The 25,172-nt window shown below is 36.7% G+C and overlaps 1 protein-coding gene across 4 annotated transcripts in view; it reads right to left on the bottom strand.

The window, feature by feature from the left end:
* Nucleotides 1-25,172, bottom strand: part of RALGAPB (Ral GTPase activating protein non-catalytic subunit beta) — an 87,441-nt gene that overhangs the window by 22,558 nt on the left and 39,711 nt on the right. For all 4 annotated transcript variants that reach the window (XM_063297257.1, XM_063297256.1, XM_063297255.1 and 1 more), the window contains 10 exons: nt 19,473-19,674; nt 17,278-17,445; nt 16,664-16,778; nt 15,779-15,926; nt 11,162-11,226; nt 10,897-11,029; nt 5,828-5,961; nt 5,183-5,365; nt 3,909-4,060; nt 1,928-2,115 (listed from right to left, as the gene is read on the bottom strand). In XM_063297257.1, coding sequence (XP_063153327.1) covers nt 1,928-2,115; nt 3,909-4,060; nt 5,183-5,365; nt 5,828-5,961; nt 10,897-11,029; nt 11,162-11,226; nt 15,779-15,926; nt 16,664-16,778; nt 17,278-17,445; nt 19,473-19,674 — 1,488 coding nt within the window. The remainder of the gene's footprint in view (nt 1-1,927; nt 2,116-3,908; nt 4,061-5,182; nt 5,366-5,827; nt 5,962-10,896; nt 11,030-11,161; nt 11,227-15,778; nt 15,927-16,663; nt 16,779-17,277; nt 17,446-19,472; nt 19,675-25,172) is intronic.

The following is a 25,172-nucleotide window of genomic DNA, read 5'->3' on the forward strand; positions in this document are numbered from 1 at the left end:
ATCCCAGGTGATGTAAGTGATGCTGTGACCACCCTCTCAGTGCCTGGAGGCTGTGGGCGTCTGGATGGAGAACAACAGGCTTCAGCTGAACCCTGGTAAGACAGAGTGGCTGTGGGCCAGGGGTTCCTCTGTATCCGGGAACTTACCAACTTTAGTTCTGGATGGGGTTGCACTGCCCCAGACAGACCCAGTGAGGAATCTGAGGGTCCTCCTGGACTCACAACTCCTGCTCGAAGAGCAGGTGGCAGTCATAGCCAGGAGGGCCTTTGCTCAACTCTGTGTTGTGCGCCAGTTACGCCCTTTCCTGGACTGAGAGGCCCTCCGATCAGTCACTCATGCCCTAGTCATTTCCCATATAGACTACTGCAATGCACTCTACATGGGGCTACCCTTGAAGAGTATCCAGAAGCTACAGCTGGTCCAGAATGCGGCCGCACGGGCAATCTTAGGTGCCCCAAGGTTGGCACACATAACACCTTTGATGCGAGAGCTGCACTGGGTGCCAGTTTGCTTCCAGGTCCAATTCAAGGTGTAGGTTATTAGCTTTAAAGCCCGACATGGCATGGGCCTTATACGGACCCCGTCTATGAGGGAATGTTGATTGGCGGGGGCCAGGAAGCAGGCCTTCTCTGCCATGGCCCCCGCCCTTTGGAATACTCTTCCCCCAGAGGTGAGGCAAGCCCCCTCTCTCCTGAACTTCCAGAAAAAGTTGAAGACCTGGCTCTGCCATCTTGCTTGGGGCAGGAAGGGTGAGTAGTCAATCTTGGGGGTTGCTAGTACTTTAAAGTGGTCCTCATATAGGTATGAGTCGAACCAGAATTTTAATTGCCATCCTGATGCCATTTTATATTTTATATTTATATTTTATGTACTGTATTTTGTTTTTATTGTATTTTAATCTTTTAGCTTTATGGTAAACTGCCCAGAGTTCCTCTTTTGAGGGAGATGGGAGGTGACAAAATTTGATAAATTTAATTATCAAATTAAATTAATTAATCGGAGGAATGAAAGCAAGAGGAAAGAAACAATAGATTGGGCTATAGCATACCCTGTACTAAATGACTCACATCAAAAAACATTTCTCTGACATCCTACATACTTATAGATAAGCTGCAGGACCTTGTCAAAATAGAAACAGACTTAATTTGTGTTTAACTGGCTTCAGCTTGAATTCCTACAGTGCAACTCAAAGTTTTATCATGTGTTTTGGAGGCTCCAAGATTAATTCAGTTCTAGTAAAAATTTATATAGCATAGTGGCAAAGAATGAGCCTTAAGTATCCAGCTGAAATTTCCTAACAATGTAAGAGCTCTGCTGGATTAGACCAAAGGTCAATCTTATCCAGCATTCTGTGCCCAGAATGGTACCTGGATGTCTATGGAAAACCAAACATAAATGGCTTTCTACTCATTCCCCAGTAACTGGTACTGAAAGATCTACTGTCTCTAATAATGAACATTCTATACAGCCATCATGACAACCAGTCTTTTACAGCTTTATCCTCTTCATTTTCATGACATAGTTCAGTTTGCAATCTACTTTGTAATATGTCTCTTCGAAATACCTTTTGTTAAGGTCACAAAAAAGCCAATCTAAAAAGAAAATTCCAAGTTTTTTTTAACAGTGTAGTCTAGTAAAACCTGGCTCCAAATATAAGTTAGTGTATGCAGAATACAACAAATAAAACAAGCAAGGAAGCTCCTAGTCACCAATTTTGAAACAAACCAGGATAATAAACCATCATGAAACTGAGTTATCATCATCTGAAGTGAGCTGCATCTCAGATACACTACCCATATTTAATATGGCACAATTTCACAATATTCTACTGTTCACATAATATTCTATAATGCAAAAGACCAGATTAATTAACCACAAACATGTACGCATAAGAACACCTGAAAAGATGCAGAATACATTTACTCACTTTGCTCATTCCCTAAAGGCTGCTCTAACATTGCAAGGATGACACTGTTATCCAGGACAAAGTAACGGAAGCTGTATTTGTTTATAGAAGGCAGACGAGCATATTTAATTAAGGTGATCTCATTTACTAAGCTGCAAGGGGAAGCAGGACCACTGGGTGAAGGAAAAGCTCCAAGAACTTGCATGATGCTGTAAACCAAAAGAATAATTTAGTCAAAACATATTTAGTAGAAAATTTATTTTTAGAACGCTGGAAGTAGCAAAAATTGTATCTATGGTATTTTTCCTGGTGACTTGCTGTCATAAGGCATCAAAAAGCCTACAATTCTAAGTAACATACAGTCAGGACCAGAAACATTGGAACAAGGATAACTGTTTTGGCATTTGGCCTCTGTACACCACCACATTGAAGTTGAAAGGAAACCCACCCAGATGGGAGTGAAGTCAGGACTTTCAGCTGTAATTCAAGGGGTTTGACAAAAGTGGGGCACTAACCATTCAGGAACTACAGCCAGTGGCACACACACATCCCCATCGTTGGTGGCTCATAAGTAATGGAACGAATGGCTGACAAGCAGCTGCATGGCCAGGTGTGGCCTGTTTCCTGGGTACCCCATGACCTATCAAGCAGATAAAAGGCCTGGAGGCGGTTCTGAGTGTTACATTTGCATTTGGTAGCTGTTCACTGGAACTCTCAACATGAGGTCCAAAGAGGTGTCTGTGCGAGTGAAGGAGGCCATCATTGAAGGAGGCTGAGAAAGCAAAATAAACCCATCAGAGAGATAGCAAAAACATTGGGAGTGGCCAGTACAACAGTTTGGAACATCCTGAAAAAGAAGGAATTAACTGGCAAGCTCAGCAACAGCAAAAGGCCTGGAAGACCACAGAAGACAACTAAAGTAGATGACCGCAGAATTCTGCTCATGGTAAAGAGGAACCCTTTCACAACATCTAGCCAGGTCAAGAATGCTCTTGAGGCGGTAGGCATGTCATTGTCAACATCTACAGTCAAGAGACGGCTTTATGAATATAAATACAGAGGCTTCACAACAAGGTGCAAACCACTGGTAATGCTCAAGAACAGAAAGGCCAGATTAGACTTTGCCAGCAAACACCTCAAAAAGCCTGCCCAGTTCTGGAATAAGATTCTATGGACTGATGAAACTAAGATTAACTTGCACCAGAACGATGGGAAGAGAAAAGTATGGAGAAGGAAAGGAACAGCTCATGATCCAAAGCACACCACATCATCTGTCAAATATGGTGGAGGCAGTGTTATGGCATGGGCATGTATGGCTGCCAATGGAACCAGGTCACTGGTGTTTTTTGATGACCTGACTGCTGATAAAAGTAGCAGGATGAATTCTGAAGGGTATAGCGCTATACTTGCTGCTCAGATTCAGCCAGGTGCTGCCAACTGATAGGATGCAGCTTCATATTGCAGATGGATAATGACCCAAAACATACAGAAAAAGCTACCCAAGAGTTTCTCAAGGCAACGAAGTGGGATGTTCTTCAATGGCCAAGTCACCTGATCTCAACCCAACAGAACATGCTTTTCACTTACTGAAGACAAGCCTGAAGGCAGAAAGACCCACAAACAAGCAGCAGCTGAGGGCCGCTGCAGTAAAGGCCTGGCAAAGCATCTCGGAGGAAACCCGGCATTTGATCATGTCCATGGGTTCCAGACTTCAGGCCTTCATTGACTGCAAAGGATTTTCATCCAGGTATTAAAGGCGATCCTTATGTTTGTAATGATGTTGGTTTGTTCCATTACTTATGAGCCACCAACGATGGGGGTGTGTGTGTGCCACTGGCTGTACTTCCTGAATGGTTAGTGCCCCACTTTTGTCAAACCCCTTGAATTACAGCTGAAAGTAAAACACTGTTTTGAGTAAATTTACTGTGGAAACATTAATCCATCAAGGTAAGAAAAATATTATACTGTGATCAACAGGTTTATTTTCAATAATCTTTCATACCATGTGAGGGTAGCTTCAGCTGCATCCTTCACTCTCATGGAAGCAGGATTTGGCTCTTTATCTCCTTTGTACTTAATTTCTTGTTCACTACTTCTGGATTTACTTCCTGAGATACCCAGTTCCACAATCTCCAATACTTCTTTTAAACAATCCTAAAAGGAGAATGCTGTACCATTCAGCTACTTGGAAAATTCAGGGCATCTATTAACAAATCCAACAACACTTTACTAAAGAAATAAAATAAAAAAAATTAGATCTGATGTCCTTGATGAGAGGACAAAACAACTCTATGAATATTCAGAAGAATTGAGCAGATGAATGCAGAATAAAGTGAATAAGCTAAGTAAAATGATAAGATTCTCAATAGAACAAGGAGCTGAAAGAAGAATACTGTCTCTGGATTGGTCCAAAACAACTTAAAGGATTAAGCAGTTTAGACATGTGGTATGTGTTGTGCAGGGCTCCTTTCAAACATTTCTGTAAACTCTTGAAAGATTCTTAGAGAGATTCTGAATAAGTACATAACACATACTGTATGCGTGAATCACAGAATCACGATGAAGAACTTTTATATTGCTTCAACTTGCTTCAGGTTATGTTTTACTAATTAGATAGTTTCTTAGATACTTTGCACTATTAGTTTATTATGGCAGCCATTGTATAGTTAAAAGCTCACTTTCCTGGCATTGATTGCACTTGGATGTTTTCAAGGAAGTCTGTAATTTAACAGACCTTTTAGGAGCTATAGGAGGTCCACAGCAACCTACCACCTAAAAAGTCTATAATGGTAAAAGCTCTAGGATGCTTTTTGGTGTTCTTAGGACTCAACAATACCTGATTAAAATGAGATATAGTCATTCTGATAGCTGGTTTTTGGAGGGGGAGGAGGAATGCATACGTGCATCATAATTTCTTTGGTGATTAGTTGCATTAAAAGCACTTAAGAACATACAAGCTACCCAGAGTTTTAGTAACTCCTTTTACTTTACCCTATGTCATGATTTGTTGTGAATTACATATTTTGAAAACGAACTACAGGATAACTCCTGGGGCAACTGTTGAAAGGTGAAATGTGGCTTTTCAACTGAAGCTTTACACTCCTACTGTACTGGTCTTACAAACAAAACATGCAGATACATGGCAGAAAAAGGGTTGGATGTATTTATTACCGTAGATAAATAACTATGCACATACACAGTATATACACAGACACACACACACACAGAGTATATATATATATATATATAGAGAGAGAGAGAGAGATTTTCACTCACCTTTTCATCAAGAATGTCTGGATGTTCAGTGAGCCACACACAGAGACACTGAAATGCTGCTACTATCATGGAATGGAGATCTCTAGAATGGAGAGGAGCTGGACGACTACACTGGTACACAATGTAACAGCACACAGAGCTAATTGCTCTCTTCCTATCAGAAGAGTCAACACCAACCTTCACCTGACACGAGGAGGACAAAAAGTTGCTCAACTTTAGGAAATCACTCTCCACATTAATCTAAGTAAAATTAAAGCCTCATAAAAATACTAGTGAGCTTAATATGATATACCAAATTATAGAATGTAATACAAAACCTCCATGGATATTGGATTTTGATATCCTTCTAAATACTTACTTACCCTTTTGGCTTAAAGAACATGGTTTTTTACTAATTAATTTTATTTCATTAAATTGCTATTCAATTCAGATTAATTGCAGCAACTTTTTTTCCAAGCAGGAGAAAAATCATTATGTCCTTCAAGCGAAAGATGGCATCCTAGCATGGAACAAGTTACTTTGCCAGTTCTGCCAGATGTTCCCCAAGGAGGAAAGAGATTTTGGTGAAGAAGTAAAGAGAAGGTGAGCCCAGATCCTACAGCCTAACACAAACAATTCTCAGAAGAAAAACTCCCTAATGCTCACCTTTGCCAGACCCGAGAGTAGCTCTAATGCAGCTAGCGAGATGCTCATTTCCTGTCTCCACTGTGCGTTGAGCCTTTGTGTTACCAAATGAATGCTACGGATCAGGAGCCCAGCTGCAGTATCTGTATGAAGAGCTAGGATATAAACCCCAATACCACACACCACAGGGAGGGAAAACAACTAAGCATTAGTGACAATCAGCAAAGCAGTCCATCAGACAGAAGCTAAAGCAGCCACAATACACACAGAAAACAAAGTACACACCCCTCTGGGGAAGTAAAACATTCAACAAGAAGTAACTTAGACTCTGAATGTTAACTAACATAGCTAGGTACTGATCTAAAACCATGTTTATCAATGTTGCTAATGAAATCTTGGCAAATTGAACTAACTTAAATTTTCTGTGTGTTCTGATCTCTTTTCTTTATTTTTTTGTGACCAATTTTGAAATGTTTTTTTGCCAGGGGAAAAACTTGACCAAAATAAATAAATGCAAAATTATTATGTTGCTAACAATATTCTATGTTTAGTATTCTATACTTAAACATTATCTTTTTAAAAGGTATTTCCAATCAGAAATGGAGAACTTTCTACATTTGAGAAGTGAATAGTTCAGAATGACAAGTTGCTTAAAAAACTCACCTTTCCCCAACCAAACTTTTCCATTACAAAAACTGGAAATCAGTTGCCAATATTAATGTTCTGATAAAAGCTGAAAACAGAAAACTTTTCCATGCCTGAGGCTGACTGCTTTCACAATTCAGTATTTTAGAAGTCTATTACCTTACTGAAAGCATCAACTAATCCTAAAGCGCAAAGCAAAAAGTAACCTGGGACTGGATGTCTCTTCACACAATATAACAGAAATGCTGGTTTATCCTAGTTTACCAAGAATTGACATTTTGAAAATCATCCTAGCTTAATACATAGCAAAGCAGTACCAACTGGCTTAATACAGTTTTTTCTGCCTTTTACAAATACATTCATTGCACTCATATACATTATAAATCAATTCACGGTCACTAATGGACTTTTGTCTCTGCACTTTCAACTCACGTTTATCAAAACCTCAATAACAAATGGGTGTTTTGCACAAGAGCTTTAATACTTGATAGAGATTGATCCTTTTAGACAAAAAAGATGGATTACAGGCCAAAAGGTTTGGATTAGAAAGGTCTTTAGATATACTGGATCTTCTACAATTCCTAATTAATATGCTGAAGGTTAAGTTAGGAAGTGATACACCTAAATGTGTTGCTAGTGCTGTCCTTAAGTTGGAGGCTGATCTCACCAGAGAAAAAACTAGAACATGGATAGCAGCAATTAAGTACACTTAATTGGACTCCATCGGGTTTGACCCACCTCATTCTGAGTAATAATTTTTATTCCAATTGGAAGAAAGTCTTTAACCTGAAAATCACATTGTGTGGCCTATTCCCACCAATTTATATATATTAAATAAGGATCAGGCTAAGGAATTGATTACACAACGCTTCCTGGATCTAGAATTGAAGTTTAATCTTCTGCCCAGCTTTATTTGATGGGAGAACCATTGCATCTTATCTTTCTACTCTGGTCTACACTACCTATAATTGGGCTTTCACAAGGTATGTTTCAACACTCTGCACTACTGGAAGGGAAATACTACAATATTCCTTTAACTTGCCACCTTTACCCTTGTGGTATGGAAAAACTATCACACTTATGCTATTACAGTGCCATTTTTATTTGGGTTTACATAAAAATTGAATGATTTCTCTTCTAGCAATAATTCCAGATGATTACTTAGCTTTTGTACTAGCTGACAAAAATTTCCAGGTCACCTATAATGTTGCTAAGCGTTGCCACTTATGTTCAAGAATGTGACAGAAGACGTTTCCTAGAAGATCAACTTCCACCCGTATAAACCTGGTTTGTTTTCTGTATTTTTCTGTCTGTTTGTCTGTTTTGCCGGGCTTTGGCCATAATACAGTCCTGCCGATTAAGTTAGGAAGTAAAATTCTACAACCTCTGTCTGATCAATAACATCCATTATATAGTGGCAAAGTAAGTCTCATTTAAGTACATCTCATAAGCCCTTACTCACAAATTGCTAATTAAACAAGACTGGTTAATGCTGTAATAAGCTGAAAAGTTAATTTCACTTAACTTGGCTACACTGAGGCTATGGAATGTGCTCCTTACTATGAAAATATATCATGACTGCCAATTTCAGGGAGGGTAGAAATGTATAGGGAAGATTTCTAACAGATTATTCTGTACATGTTGCATTATCATGGCTTTAAGATGATTCTATTATTTTCAAAATAGTTTTAGAAACTGGTGTGATCCATTTGAAATAAGATAAAAAGTTGCATGACAAGAACACTAAATACATAGGAGGAAAACTAAAATGTTTTACAATCTTTTATGTATTACAGGTCTTGCTATCATGTTTTTCGTAAAAAAAATATTTCAGTTTTATCACTGGAGATTAACCTGAATTCAATTTCTTGATGGAATGGAAGTGATCTAATCAAAAAACCACTACTGGCATAGTTAACGTTATTATGTGACTCCTCTGATATCTTGGCAGGGACTTGGCTCCACTTTTAATAACAGTTCTATTGTATTTCCGGCATTATAGCGTGCGAAGAGTATTTAGAAGATGATGAGACTGAAATATAATTTAAAACTTGTGCACATGAGATATTTATACTTTGAGACAATCTCAGTTTGAAAATAGCATGTTGTTTGTTTTGGTCACTGGGAAGTTGAGATATTAATACTTAAGATCAGTTTATTTTAAACTAAGTTATTGAAAGAAGGGTTGCTTAAAATTGCTAAATGTAAAGTTAAAACATATATCACAATATGGTCCACATACGCAAGCAGTATCACCCAAATTATCATCAGTATTGGAATATGTTTTGGATTATTTTACATATAGAGCATTTTTTCATAAACACTTAAAGAATATCATTAAGGTAGATATTGCTTATTTGCAAGAACTCTGGATTAAAGTATTGGAATATCCCACATTAATATTTTAAGAGCCTTAGCCATTAAATGGTTAATTTATAAACTGTATTAATCACCCAACCCCCCAAAACCTTTGGTGATATGTTGAAGAAATTTGAACAATTTACTGGATACCTCAGAGAATGTTAGGTTGGCTGTCAATTTCATTTTGGAATATAAAATGAAGAAGTGGACACTTATTTGTATGACATGGGCCTGTCCCACTATGCTCTATTTTGGTTTAATATCTGCAAGTTTGCTAATACTGTGTTACAAAGATCAGTATAGTTAAAAGATGTCAATACACTTTTTAACTGTAAAAAATTTTTGGACTTTATCATTTAATGAAGAACCATGGATTTACTCACATTGGGTACAGGAAAAAAAACGCTAATCTTTTTGTTGGAAAGACAGTGTAAAAACCGATTTACAATCTTGAATCAAAACATGTGTTCACTTTCTGTTTTTGAACTGGCTCTCTATCAATGTAATGGAAAGACTGATATTATTCCATGTAATTAAGATTTAATAATGACTTCATATGTAATTTATTGTCTCTTTTTTCTTTTCACTTATTTTCTTTTACCCCCCCCTTTCTTCATATATTAAAGCAATGAAAAAATCATTTTAAAAAGTATACAGGCCTTCGAAGTTCAATCAGATGATATACTGCATTCCACCATAAAAACATGGAACACTCTGAAAAGTCTATCTCAGTAAAATAACTGAACTATCTTTGATAAGTCATCTGATAAGAGTAACTTATCAGATGACTTATCTAAAAGTGATGTTTTTACTCTGTTATTAATGGTAGAAAGGGATTCAGATGGATATTTAAATATGCAAACAGAGCTGCCTGTCTGCTGAATTTATTTGGAAATTCATTGTAAGTGGCTTCTGGGTTCTTAGGAAGGATGACTGGGATCTCTAACTTTTATCAAAGAAGCTGATCTTCAACTAGTTTTGGTTTTTCAGATTCAGAAATCTGTAACCTCAGATAACAACTGCATCTCAATTCATATGAAGACATAAGCTTTTCTAGTGAAAAAGGTCATTCCAGCTTAAATACAGTTGCCACAGAAAAGCATGCCAGAATGTTCTACATGAGACAAATATATACTGCTCTGCCAGGTCCTGAGGTGAATTCTACAATGAAAAGAACAATGATCTTTAAATATAGTGGAAGCACACATAACACACATATGTGCAAGCACATACAATATTTTAGATACATCTGATTAATACTGATTAATGAATCTTGGGTTTCTTGGCCTAGCTCTAGAACATAGTACACATTTAGTGTAATCATTACATACAAACGTAAGGAGTCAAGAAACTGAAAACAAGCAAAGAATTGGGACACTGCAACATTTAGTGAAGTTATTTACATCTTTCTGCCAATTACAATGACATTAGACTGTTCTGACACCATATGAAAATGAAGCCACAAAACTTTCTCCATTCTGGAAACCAGATTGAATATTATATACATCTAGTAGCATTCTGAACATTGTAAATGAGGATCAGAATAAAAAAATAGCAATACTGAAAGGATGGAGGGAAAAAGCTGCAACAAGGGAATAGGCAGAAAAACTATGGAGTGAGAGCCTCCCAACCCATCTCTCAGGGTTGTTGTTGTGGGGAAAACAGGAGGGAACATTATGCAGGCTGCCTTGAGTTGTACAAAATAAAGGCAGGGTATAAATCTAAAAAGCAAAAACAATTATCACCCAACACTTTTTCCCTTCTGTCCCTCATCATAACAACAATAATTTATTTATACCTATAGAAACATAAATATCTATCCTCTTCTGAGGCTCAGGATGTTTACAGAGTCATGAACTGAAATGTACCAAAATGACACCTGTATAATTGCAAAACAAAATAAACCAAAGCAGAGCCTGCTGAAAAGGCAACCCATTATCAGCCTCCATTCACAATAAAATATATGTATTTATCCTTTTTTCAATTAAAAATTGTAAATTCTCCAAAACCTTTCAGTTGTCATTAAAAAAAGTGGGATTGGTAGACCAGGAATTTTTTACAAATATTAAGATAGCCAATCTTACCATAATCTCTTAGCAGAGCTTGTGCAGGTCTCTCACTGTCAGGAGTTGTGGGTTCTGTGCTTCCTCCACTTGCCGTGCTAATGCCACTGTTAGTGCGACTGTGGCTTTTCAAGACAATATTCTCACCACCATTCTGTTAATTCAGAAAGTAGGCTTCTATGAGAAGAGGAGGACTATCAGAACAGACACCTTTTGTGCTATTGTTATAGGATTGTTTGCTTTGATACACCAAAGTATCTCTTCTTAAAAATGAGAAAAATCTTACCGTTTCCATCTGGCAACCAATGGCTTCTAGAAGTGCTGAATCTTGCACAATGTTCAACATCGCACCTGTAGAATTAGATTTAAGATATGACAATATCTACACAGCTAACCTCTCTGTCTATATAATCATATATCTAATGGCATTTGTTTTCATTGTCATTTCATAAAAATCTATGCAACATATAATTCCAGTACCTTTCTGCATTGGAAGGCAATGCTCCCAATTTTTGAAAATGAGAAATTCCTTTTCAGATTCACATTTACCAATTTCAAAATTCTCACTTTATTAAGAATCTATAGGTTTCAGGTCCATTCTATCATATTCATACCTATTTTTCTGTGGTTTATACATCGCTATTTTTCTTTTGCGGATACTGTATATATGCATGTTCACTGTTTTTAGTTAATACTACCATTCTAGTGTCACCTGATCTATTTTTTTCCATTTACTTAAATTTAGTTAGAAGAGGCATTTTATGTTCCTTATTCATCTGAATGGCCACTTTAAAAAAGAACTAGAGTACTACAAACAAACAATACAAAAATATTGCTTCAAACAACTTTAAGAAAATGTTATGAAAACACCAGGCATTCCCAAGCAAGATATGCTGTGAAGTCTTTGTAAGAGTAAGAAAAAGAAATAACTAAAGAAGTGGAACTGCTGCAACGTGCAATATTTTAATGAGCACCAATACTTTCCTCTATTTTTATAGTAATTTTATTAAGGTTTACAATTACAAAGATAAAAAACTAATACAAACTAATAAAAATATAAAAGAGTAAATGAGAAAAAAGAGAAAAAAAATTAAAAAGTGCAAAAAGAAAAAAGGGAAATAAGCCTTACATATTAAAGAAAAAAGATATATAAAAAATAATTCCCCCCTTCATCATGACAAGTACAAACAATTTCAGTAGCTTATCATCTTCTCTAACACTACAAAAAAAGCAATCTTCATCCCATGTCTCATCTCTTGTTTATAAATCAATTCTTAAAATCTTGTCATTTAATTCTAGTCAACAAAAGTCCATTAAGTTACCAGAAATAACAATCTATATATTTTAACCTTAATCAAATAAACTAGCTTTATATTTCTTTCCTTTATTTTAATACAGTAACTTATTTTCTCTAAAAATATAACAAAGGATCTCTTTTTACCCTATCTTATCTATTATCTATAAACAAATATTTACAGCTTCGTCATTTGGTTCTGGCCAGCAAAAATCCATTAAGAGTTACCAGAAACAACAGCATATATATTTTAACCCTGATCATATAACCCTGCTTTATATTCCTTTGTTTTACTTTTAACAGTCTTGATCTTTATTCCCTTTGAATAGAGTCCCAGGACTTGATTTCTTTCAATTTTCTCTTTGCCTCTTCTCAGAAAGTCCTTCAAAACTTTAACATGTCTCTTTTGTAAATCCAAAATGAAAAAGATACCCAAATCACTCTTCTGGTTTGTTATTTGTATATATCTCTTAATTGTTAAGACATCAGCCGGTTTCATTTGTATATCCAGTATAACATCTTCATCCACCTCATTCTTGTAATCTGTCATTTTTAAATCCACATTCAAATCAGCCTCAGTCTCAGTCTTATTAATAACAATCTTAAAAGTAACTTCTGGGTGCATTGGTCCCAAATATCCTTAAATTCATCCCAAGTTAGAATAATTTTCTCCGTTCTGTATTAGTGGGTCTCTTCTCCTTTAATTATAATCTTTTGATTTTTTCCAGTCCCCTCTAGTGTTCAACCTTCAAAGTCCCATCTTATTACATATTTTTCTGATCAACAGCATTTTCCCACAGGAAGATTTCTTATACTCAATTTCAAAATGTATGTGTGTGTGTATACAGTTTGTGTGTGTATTCTAAACAACTATATTTTCCCACAGGAAAGATTCTTGTAATTAGTTTCAAAATCTTATTTCCAATTCTGGCCCCTTAGTCTGTTTGTAACTTTCCAGAATCAATGTTTTGATCACCCTTCTGCTGTTTATTCCAAAGTAGTTTTCAAAGTCCTTAAACGTGCATAAAACTTCTTTCGCTAAGGACTGAAGGAGACTCACCCAATGCAATGAAACTTGCCAATCTGGAGGTTCTCAATATCCCAAAAGCAGTTAACAAGCAATTTCCTAACGTGATTAAGAAAGGAAGTATGCCAACCCAGTGTCCTTTGGAAGGCTCTGGACCAAGGCTTAGGCAAAGATCGTGAGCTCAGAGCTCAAAACCCACTGGAGACCGCTGTCTTACAGTCTCTTCGTAGGGAGCTGCTGCCTGGAGCACGCATGGGCAATCCTGAGTCCTCCCCTTGTCTGGAGAGTAATTCCAAGAAGCCAGTCCATTCGCCAACTTCTCATTCCGCTGTGATCGTCGGTTCCAGAGCCATCTTCAGTTTGCCATAGCTTCCCTGGAAAGGCACCAATACTTTCCTCTAGAAAGTATTTTTTCATCTCCTTTTTTTCTCTCTCCACATTATTTTTAATTTCAGCTCTCTACCTGCATTATTCGGCATTCTGGGGACACTTTAAGCATTCTTAAGTTTCAAAATGCTGAAGAAATACAGAGAAGGATAAAGCTAATAAAAAATAAATTCATAATTTAAATTATGAAATTATAGACTAAGGCAATTATAGATTAAATTATAGACTAAATAAGGCAAAGCAATACTTGGGAGTCAAACAATTATTACACTCAGAAAAGCATTACAGATAATAACAGAAACAAAGGTTTATGTTGGAAAAGAATACGCAACTATGAATGTATTACATCGTAACTTTTGGTCTGCTGCCATTTCAAGATGCAGCCCATCTTAAATAACAAACAAAATGAATGTAGGAATTAGCAGAGATTCTTAGAATTGAAGGGACCAGTTAGGCCATCAAGTCTAACACCTGGTTAGTACAGGAATCCATATATAGAATGGAGCTTATCAAATGATTACAATGTGTGAAAAGGGAATCCAGTAGTCTACAACTCAGGGCAATCTACTGAGTTCTTCAGCGCTCCTGATGGGCACTCTGACTTACCATTCAGACTGACCCAAGAAACACATTTAGCAGTTATCAACAATACTGTAGTAGCCAGAGCACTCAGTATGGAAAGCTCACTAAGGCAGCAATTCAAAGTGGAGCAGGATAAAGTTAGAATGGAGCCAGTTTTACTCTTTGTGCTTTTTAAGCAATCACACGTAGTGAAAACCAGCCAAGGCAAACTGTTTTACAACTAGCATTAATCTGTTTTGATGTTCCCAATATCTGCTAAGAGTCTGGGTTAAGAGTGTATTCTTTTAAACAGAGCGTGGATAACTGCAGCTTCCATTTTCCAGATCTAGTTCAACTACAGCTTCCATCTTTTCTTGGCCCTGATGTTTAAGGCTAGGGCTAATAGGAGTTAACAATTTGTCCATCCAGAATCACACAGGCATATGCAATGGAGGATTGTTTGCACTTTAGAGTTTCAAGCACATTTTGGACAAGTGTATACATAAGGTTGATGTACATAGTACATTTTTAAAAATTATGAAAGCAAAAATAAAACAAATACATAATTTTATGCTGTGTAATGCCTTTGACAAAGGAATTTCTGAAGCATACTAGTCTTTCCCACAGTAAAATATTTTTTTTACTGGTGCTTGAAATATTCTCCCCCCCCCCCTTTTTTTTTTGTTTTCAGAGACTGCCCTTTTTTTCTGATAAGTATATGGTAAAAAAACAAAACAAAAAGCATATTTTGGGGGAGGGGACTTAAATAAATAAATAAATAAATAAGATGTGGTATAAGACAACTGCATAGGTACATCTGTCAAAAAACAGTCAATTCTCAACAGTTTTGGAAAAAAAATAGTTTTTTCTGTATGCTATCAGAATAAAGTATATTTTGAGTTCTTTGTCCAGAAATTATACCTTCCAATGAGCCCCCAAAAATATTATGTATCTGTAAGTGCAAATAAAGTACAGAACAGCCCATGCTTTCTGCCTACCACCACAGTCATCTCCTTGCAGAGAAAAAAATACTGAAAATACCTATTTTCATTTTTAGTTTTATCTTCAATAAGATCAAATTGGAGTCATCAGAACATTACAAATATTATGCAAATATGTTCACAAATTTTGTAGGGCAGTCATTTATCTGGTTCCTGATACTGGGCACCAACAAAACAAAAAATCCTGGACTTGGACCTGCCCAGAGTTCTTGGTCAGAAGAGGGATCTATAATCCTGTCAAACTTGTATTCCTGAATTCAGGAAGCAGGTGGCCCTTGGGAGTTAATTTCCTATTCTGTAACATTAATCTTACATAGAGGGAAGCATTAGGCTGCTTTTCTTGACATCCAGACCTTTCTCCTACCTACTTTAGCTTGTCCTGTTGCATCATGTAGCTGCCTCTAAGTTCAATTCCCTGGTTTGTCGCAGCCTGATATATTCTGCTCTTATTGTTAACGATTAGGCAACACCATAGCTTCAACATTCTATCTGTACTATACTCTCCAGCCACTTCTTCAAGCCAACCACATATAATATCTCCAGTAACTGGAATCTGATCTTATGATCCCTTAGGTAACATACACAAAACTTTTTTCAAAAGCACACATCACATGGATCAAGTAGAAAAGCAACCTAGAATCATCTGTGTGTTGTTGGGGTCTGTTTCTGTCTGCAATGCTCCAATTAATATGTTCACAAGTCTCAGCTTCAAAGAAAGGAAGGTTACTGGTTTATCATAGGATGAACTTTCATCATTGCTGAATTTTCCTTCCAGAACAACCTGAAAAATAAATTGCTTTAATGATATGTAGCAATAGATGCATATTAGATACTTGTAGCATTTGCATGTAATCTTTATGCCCTTTTATGCATTTAGCAAGTATCTAATAAACATTTATGTTATCTAACTTTCCCAATATATTATACCCCAGCTCTGAACTGAAGAATGCGAAACAGAAATATTGCTCAACAGAGCTATTAAATGAACTGTAAAACTAATACTAGCTAGCAAAATAGAAAAAGAAAACAAGCTTAGTCAATGTAGATTAAAGAAACATAATTAAAGTTGCAGATATATTCAGAAACTTGCATTTATAGAACTGTGAATCATAAGTATGAAACTCCAAAAGAATGGAGTGGTAAGAATACCCCAAAAGGAGATGTCAAGAATCTGTCCGTATAGAAAAGGTCAGGCCTGACATTTAGCTACCTATCACACTGTACTACCAGTTCAAGATGCAAAATATGTATATGACCCTATCTATTTGAAATTACAGTGTGGTATATGCATTTTCAAAGTCCTAAAGTGTTTTATCCTAATCAGGTATTAATTGGTACAGGAATATTTATAATAAAATTGCACATTCTCATTCATTTTGTGGATTTATTTCTTTTCTAGATAATAATAACACTTTTTTGCCACTTCTCTGCAGAAGTACTCTATACTAATTGCTAATTTGGGTTTGTTTAGACTAAAATTATTTTTAAAAAATCATTGAAAATCCCTAATTCCATTACCTCTGATTTGATTGTTCCAAAATGATGGGGAAGAGGCAACAAGGAGAGTAAAATATTGATAGAGGCCCTTCTTAGTTCCGTGGGATTCACATATGTTTTAAATTTTGATAGTTCCCTGGATCAAAAAACAAAAACAAAATGAAAGTTTTTCAACCTATCACTTCTATTTCAAAGCAAAAATATCCTATTTAGGTGTGCATACATGTTTCTCAGAAATAAAAGTTATTTATTTTGGCTCTCTACCAAAGCTGTATGGTAAACATCAATAACTAATTATTAAAACAGATAGAAAAATATTATCAATTTCTCTTATCCATTTTAATGGGATCAGAAATGCATAACAATAACCTATATTTTTGGTAAATATTCATAAAACATTAACTATGCTGTAAGACATCCAGAATATAACAAACCCCATCAGTAGTCTTTCCCTTCCATTTTGCCCTTTGATCTGTATTCTGGATTAATATTCTTAAAAATATAGAACAGCCTTCCTCAACCAGATACCTTTCGGATCTGTTGAGGCCGCAGCTTCTAGAATTTGCTAACAGCACAGCAATCCCTTCTATCTGGTTCTGGCAGTTTAAAAAGTAGTATGAATGTTATCAATTTACCTGTCAGGTAAGATAGTTTCAAGTGCTGAAATGAAGTAAGGAACCAAGACATCAATCCCCTTCAGGTCACAGCAAAACAAGGCAGGAGAGTTTAAGATGACACTAGCTAGAACTGGGTGGCAAATAGAATCAGCTATCTGCAGTCCCTGAATTAAAAGCATGTAAAACCTGGCAGAAAAAGAAAAGTATAAAAAGTTATAAGAAAGAAGCATTAGGAAGCCAAGGTTATTTTAGATGGTCAACAGCAAAGGGAAATTTGGCATTTACAGTGAGGCGTCATGGGCATCTAAAGTATCTGCTACATTCTCTGTTTCAAAAAAATATGCTAGATTGACAATTATCATGCTGTTCAGTCTTAAAGATGTTTTAATTATGCTGAACAAAAACGTCAATTAGTTATTTATTGCATTTATATCCCACCTTTATTCTGAGAGCAAAAGGCAGTTTACATGGGGTCTCCCTAATGTTATCTACATAACAACTATGAAGGGTTGAGCTGAGACAGAATGACTGGCCCAAGCCATCCAGTGAGCTCTCTAGTAGAGTGGAGATTTGCATCTGGGACTTCCTGGTCCTAGCTGAAAACTTAACCACTAGGGCTACCCTGCAGTTACTATCCTGGGATGGCATGGATGTGTACATGAACATGAACATGAAACAGCATGTGTAAATGAACAATTTAAACCCAAAGGAATATATCTATTTAGGTTGCTGCAGATACATGACCTATTTTTAGACTGCTAAAACTAAAATATAAGGATAGGTTCATCAGATTTGTAGTTTACTGATCAGCAACATGAAGGAACAATTTAAAATACAATGTTCTCTTTACACAACAAAAACAATTTGATTCAAGGGCTGACTTCTTATACTTCTGTCCCTCCTTGTAAAACAAGACTTTCCTCATTCAGCTATGTGCAGAATTACATATTACAAATAAGGCAAAAACACCATTACAATTGGCATCCCATGAATGAGAGCTTTTTCTCTCCCGTATAAGTTACATATAATGTTATTATGTTACCTGTTTTCTCACCTACAATAACTAATGATGCCAACTGCATAAACAGGACAGTAGTCACAATATGCTACCATACACTGCAGAAGAACAATGGGAAAAACTCAGTATTCATTTGCTTTTACTAGCCATAACCATGTCATCTGAAACATGGAGTCTGAGTTAACCATTTCACACTTCAAATAAACCTTCCTTACAAATGATATTAGAAGAGTTTCTGCCAAATAACTGAAGAATTGCTATTTGCCCCATTGTTGTCATTATTACATCCCCCTCATATTATGGGTACCAGTTTGCTTCCAGGTCCAATTCAAGGTGTTGGTTATTACCTTTAAAGCCCTACATGGCATGGGGCCAGGTTACCTGAGGGACCGCCTCTTCCCCATTACATCAACCCGTCCCACCCGATCGTGCAGAGAGGGCATGCTGCGGACCCTGTCTGTAAGAGAATTCCATCTGGTGGGGTCTAGGAAGCGGGCCTTCTCTGCAGTAGCTCCCGCCCTGTGGAACATGCTGCCCCCCGAGGTGAGATTGACCCCAACACTCCTGGCCTTTCGGAGGAGTCTGAAGACCTGGTTCTGCCGCCTCACTTGGGGTGGAGAGGGGAATAGATCTACATGGAGATGGTTGCTATAGACCACTCCTCCCACACTTGGAGTTAGATTCTGATTCACATTGTTTTAGATTCTTTCGCCACCTGGATTCTTTATTTTTACCTTTATTTATATTATTTATTATTGTATTTTATACTGTGTATTTTATAGCTGTTGTTTTTAATCAATTGTTGTAAACCGCCCAGAGTCCCCCGATTGGAGGAGATGGGCGGGGACAAATTAGATAAATAAATAAATAAATAAATAAATAATGATTTCCCTAAAGTGGCGTGGAAAGCATATAATGCGGAAAACTGCGCTGCATTTTGTTTGCCTAAAAAAAGATGGAATCCAGGATATTGGACTTTACGTCAAGGGAAACCTTTACCTTTACCTATGTCAAAGCTAATACATTTCAAAAATCAATTGAGAGGATGCACTTTAATTTAAAAATTAAAAATAAAGTACTTAATTTAAAAACCCAATATCTGAGGCATTCAAAAATTAAGAAACTGAAAAAATCCTTCATATGTAACACAGGTGTATAACAGAATATTTGAACAATTCAAAACATAAATCAATACCGGGATAAGTAGGCTGGCAGTATATCTTCTCCAGTTTTCTTGCTACAAAATATTCTACAAAGTGTTCCACATGCCTCTGCTCTGCCAGATTCATAGTTGTCAGAAAATTCCCCTGCATCAAACATAGGATTGGAAGCCATAGTCTCTGCAGACATTTGTGAACCTTTCCGGCGAAATTCCATATTAGCTTGTGTTGCTATAGCTAAAACAAAAACAAGAAGCACAGAGTTTCATTACATTTGCAAGCATATCCAATAGGCTCATGGGATCCTGGACACAAAGATCATGTCAAATTTAGTAATCATAAAAACCATTAGTTTGCTGCATTTGCACTGCTGCCTCTGTTTATAAAGCATTTAGGGACGATGACTTTTGTAAGCAAATTATTTTCTTTTATCTTCACACACAAGTAAATCATCTCCTCCCTCAGCAATCCATGCTACCCAAGCACAGAAGCCTCTCCTCCATTCACATTCTCAGCCAGATGCGTCAAGAAAAAGCCCCTGAAACTTGTTTTACAGCAATGTCATTAATTTTCCTTACTCACTGTATGAATCCTTTATGTTCTCAAAAACTGGACCTGACCTTTTAGCTATCCAGCAAGCTCTTGGGTCCCCAATTACTTCTTCTTTACCTTTTGCCACTATAGTGAACCTATTCTGGAACTATAAGAAAGAACACAGGCAGATGCCAAATTCCAAATCATGTCTATGGAAAATATTGCTTTAAAAAAGCCATGAGATGTATTGCTATAGCACCAGAGGAAACGCTCACAAAGAAATGCCCTCCATACTCTTCTCAAGCCTTTTCACTTTTCTCCTGCAGTTCCTTCATCTTCATCAAGCCCACTTGCCAGAACTATCACTTAGTTGCTTTTATGAGATACATAAGGGATGGTATGGCAAAGGTGACCTGAGTACAGAGATGGAAATTCCTGCATGCTTATGAAACTTTTGGTGGCATGGATTAAGGAAAAAATCCAGTATATTTTAAAATATATCAGGAGGCTACAAAGAGTTCACTCTTCACTTCCTGTGCCTATGTTTTTCCCAACAGGCACCAAGCTTCTTATATTCACAAACCTCTACTGTCATTAATGCTCTATTCAAACCTGTAACTGTCCAGTTTCTTCCAACTGTCAGCCAGAATGCCCCCTACATAATTCCTCTTTTCCACAAATGAGAACTGTTAGGTGGATTTCTAGCAAATATGAAGAGTTTAAGATCATGCAGATGGATGCTCACAAAAAAAGAATAATTCCAGTACTAGAAAAGCAACTGTTAGTTCAATTCTACCCTATTAGGGGAATGGAGAAAGATGTTTTACAGCCTAATCCTATGCAGGCTTACTCAGAGTTACCTCAAGGAAGTATGCATAGGATGCAGCCTATGTCAACTACAGTCTTACAAACAGAAGCTCTGCTCATGTACTGAATGTTTATTACTAATAGATTAGTAATTTAGAAGAAGCAGGTTAAGATCAATTTTACTGTCTTTTTAAAAAATAATTTCTTCACTAATTTTATTTTGGCACAAGTAACTAAACCCAAATCTTTATGCGTCTTCCCATGAGCCATTTTTGTCCTGAATAAGCTATCCAGCAAAATGTTAAATTGGGGGGAAAAAAACTACATGCACAATGCATACAAATCAAAACACTAGATCTGTGTAAAAGAAGCTTTATGGGAAAAAAAAACATGGTTAGTGCAAAGTCCTATAATTCATGACACAAACACAGACTAGAGTACAGAAAATGATGGGACTGATTTCAGGCAGATTTGCTTTGGCCAACAATCTTCCCCGCTTAAAAAAGCACACACAGCTACTTGTCTTTCCCATGTAAAGAGCAAAAGCTACAAGGGATGACAATGATACAAATTAAAAAATGGGATTATGAAAAAGAAAGAAAAGAAAAAGAAAAAAACATGACTGCAATTAAAGAGAAGCTACTAGTTCCTACTTACAAGATTTATAAGAAAGAAGAATTTGGATAAAAGATGCTGCAAGATAATAGAAATAAAATGGAAATAAATCAAAGGACAGCAGTAGTTATAAAATACTTTAAAATGATGAAACTGTAATAACAAGTTAAGTAGTGTTTAGGGTTTTGAAACACAGATTAAAAGCTTATGATCTAGCAGGCTTGTTAAACACATAGGAAATTAGCGTTACGGTTCAAAATTATGATTTCATGCACAACTTTGAACGGTTTAAAATATTGTCATGGGTTTCATATATTGTACATTTTGTTTTACAATACTATTCAGACAGCAATTTAATTCATATATCAGCAATTGAAAACCTACACTACAAGGAAATCATAACGAGATGAGAAGAAAATTTACTATCCATATATCTCACATCAGTTCAGTCTGTTTATTTGCAGTTTCCACAGTGATGGCAAAACCCCTTAGTAATCACTTAAACCCTTTCTTCAGGAAAAAGAAAAAGCAATAGTAGAAACTTTTTCAAGGTTACCTGCACTTTCTGGAAAAATTAAAGGTGAAGAATGACCTCTGGGAAACAAACAGACCAGGAAGGGGTTCAGAAGAAATCCCTTTTAATGTAAAAGGTAGTTAAGCATCTTGTTTTGCCCTGAGGATCACACTGGAATTAATTTGTAACTATGAAGATTTGTGTGGGAATAGGAATCTATTGTTTGTTTTAAATTAAAGCTAAAACCAATTCAATCATTATTGTGAGTGCTGTGGAGATATATTTGCATAAAGTAGTCCCTACTTAAATCAAGCCAGAATTAATTATGCCATCATACCCACTGATAAAACAAAAATGTCCCCAACCTTAGAAAAGCCACTTCCCATATGGTTTATTACTACCACAGCAATCACACATCTTAGATAAAATGTGAGCTGGCATCTAATTTATCTGCATAGTACCAAGGGCTGCTTGAAGCCCTGAATAAGGACTTAGTTGGGAACAACTGAGGCAAGAAAAGAGGACTTTTCAAGCTTTCTCTTCAAGGGTTCTGCAATCTGTAGCTGCTATCAACAAGCATGCCTTTTGAACATTCGTTATCCTACTCCGAAGGCACTTTTAAAGTAATCCTCACATAGGCATTTTTTTTGCCACAGCTGTATATGTGTTCAGATTCAAAACTATCTGAAAATAGGAATTTCCAGCAACCTATTTGATTGGTTTTCTAATCTACGGTGGAGGGTCTGAATGACAGAAGTCTTGAAGCAAAAAGAAGAGAAAGAATGTTCCTTCCACAAAGTACATGTTTGTGCAAAGGACTACCTTCAGCAGTGCTTCAAAGTAATTAAATACTGAACTCAAATTTCAATACACTGGCTATGCAAGTTATCCTCTACAACGCAGCAACTACAACCCAGAAACAACCTCTCACCAAGTCAAAAGATTAGAGTAACTGTAATATTTCTGTTTTAAAGAGAAACAAGAATGTTAAAACATACCACACAAACAAATGTAGCAAGCAAAGCTACAAAACAAAAAGCAGAAGAACAGGGAGAAATTAGTCTCAAAAATTGATGTGGCTCTTTCTTAGGTTATACTGTATAACTTGTAGTAAAGCCTACACAAAGAAGGCACACGACACTTGAATGCTGAGAAGTTACAAAAAAGACAGACATTCCTTCCTTTCTTTACGATACCTCCTTGAATGGCCAGCAATTCCCTTCTTGTCTAATAACAGTTAATTATTCACTCAGTTATTGTAACTCTTCTGTGTTTGTCTACCACTTCATTAAAACAAACCGATCACACTATCCAGTTAGTCCAGTTTTTGTGTACTTTAATTTAGCAGCAGCTTTGTAGTTTTTAGCAGAGTTCTTTCTCATTCATCTGAAACACACACACACACACACACACACAAAACACATATTTTTTGCAAACAGACATGGAGTTATTGGCAAAAATAGATCTTTAAATTGGTTGGCTAAAAACAAAACCACTTTCCAAACTGAAAAATATATCTCAATGAGTTTGACGCAATTCCTAAGAAGGGCCTATCGTAGAGCAAGATTTGAGTTGTTGGATTCCATGGCCAAATATGGGTGCTTCCATACCTTGCTATATCATGAGAGGATGTGTATATGTGGTGCCCCAACCATTGAAGATATTGCTCATGTTTTGTTTGGTTAACTGTATGCCCTTTTTAGGCTTAGATATTTAAAATCCCTACTTGAAAAAACAGCCCACTGGGACGCGAATCACAGATAGACCTATTTCCTCCTGGACTCTAACATATACATTGTGAGCAGAACTGCTAAGTTTATAGACACAACCGTTCAGCTAAGAATCCATTATTTTGAACAGATTGGGGTATCATATAAAGGCAATGTATTTATCTGAATGTTGATTCTTTGTATTTAGCACATACTGTACATATATTTTACTACTGTATTTTCTTTTTCCTATTTTATCCTCAAAATAGATCTTGAATTTTACCTTTATTTTCTTTGATACGGTCATAAGACTAATCAATCAGCTACTATGCAAATATGAATCTGAGAATGTCTGCAGACAAAGCATGTATTTTATCATTGAATACATTTTAGAATAAGTTAAAGAGATAAAGGATTACAATCTGAGGGAAAAAATAGGAAAGAATGGATCATATATTATTGCCTAGTGCCATTCAGCATCAAAGAATGTACAACAGAAAAATAGAGAATGCATACCAATATATCAAGAGTTTCTTTATCCTTTTGTTTTCAAATGCTCTTGTTAACATGTACACTTGAATTCATATGCACATTCAATGAAACTGGAATGTAGAGCTTGTTTGCAAAGGCAAGGTAGCCACACAAGTCAGTAGAAACACTTGGACAAAACTTGGGGAAATTAGTTCATTGACCCACATTATATGGGAAATAAAACAGCTTTATTTTACTACAGGTAGTCCTCACTTATTGACCATTCATTCAGTGACTGTTCGAAGTTACAACAGTGCTGAAAAAATTACTTTATGGCTCATTTACAACCTTCACAGCTTCCCTCAGTCAGTACATGTTGTCCTGTGCCTGACCTGTGGTTTTTTTCTTTCTTGCCCCCCTTGCAGAGCAGAGAGATTGGAGGGATTGCTGTTTGCTCTTCTACACATCAAAAGCAATGTGATTGCGCCGGCAGCCTGGGGCTGGGAGCTGTGGGCATGCTATGCAAATAACTTACATTACTCTCTTGAAATCTCTTTCTCTCCAATCTCTCCTTTCTGTGGTGGGGGTGGGGGGGAAGAGAAAAAAAGCAAGTGATTTCTGTAGGCAATCTCTCCTTTGCCTGACCATTTCTCCCCCTTGCAAAGTGGAGAGATTGGAGAGGGATTTCAAGAGAGTAAGCTGTTTGCGTAGCAGACCCGTGGCTCCCAGCCCCGGGCACGATCACATTGCTTTCAATGTGTACAGGACAGTAAGCAGGCACTGGAGCATTCCAAAGGAGGGGGTGGGTAGGAGGCAAAATGTGATGGAATGTGAGGGTCACCTCGGAAGACCGGGGAAGAGATGCCACCTAGAGAACAATCAGATAAAAGAGAAACGAGTCCGCAACAGAGTAACGGTCAGAGGAAGAAACTTAGAAAGTGCCCGCCCTAATTACTCAGGCGGTAAATAGGGAGGGCAGGAGATTTGTACTTTCAGACTTGCAAGATTGATGTCAGCCCTCCCAGGTAAACCAGACAGGAAACACAACGAGATGAGCTAATTCTACTTTATTGTAAGGCTACATT

The sequence above is a fragment of the Candoia aspera genome, chromosome 3 (genome assembly GCF_035149785.1).
Source record: "Candoia aspera isolate rCanAsp1 chromosome 3, rCanAsp1.hap2, whole genome shotgun sequence".
In the NCBI taxonomy this organism is placed as follows: domain Eukaryota; kingdom Metazoa; phylum Chordata; class Lepidosauria; order Squamata; family Boidae; genus Candoia; species Candoia aspera.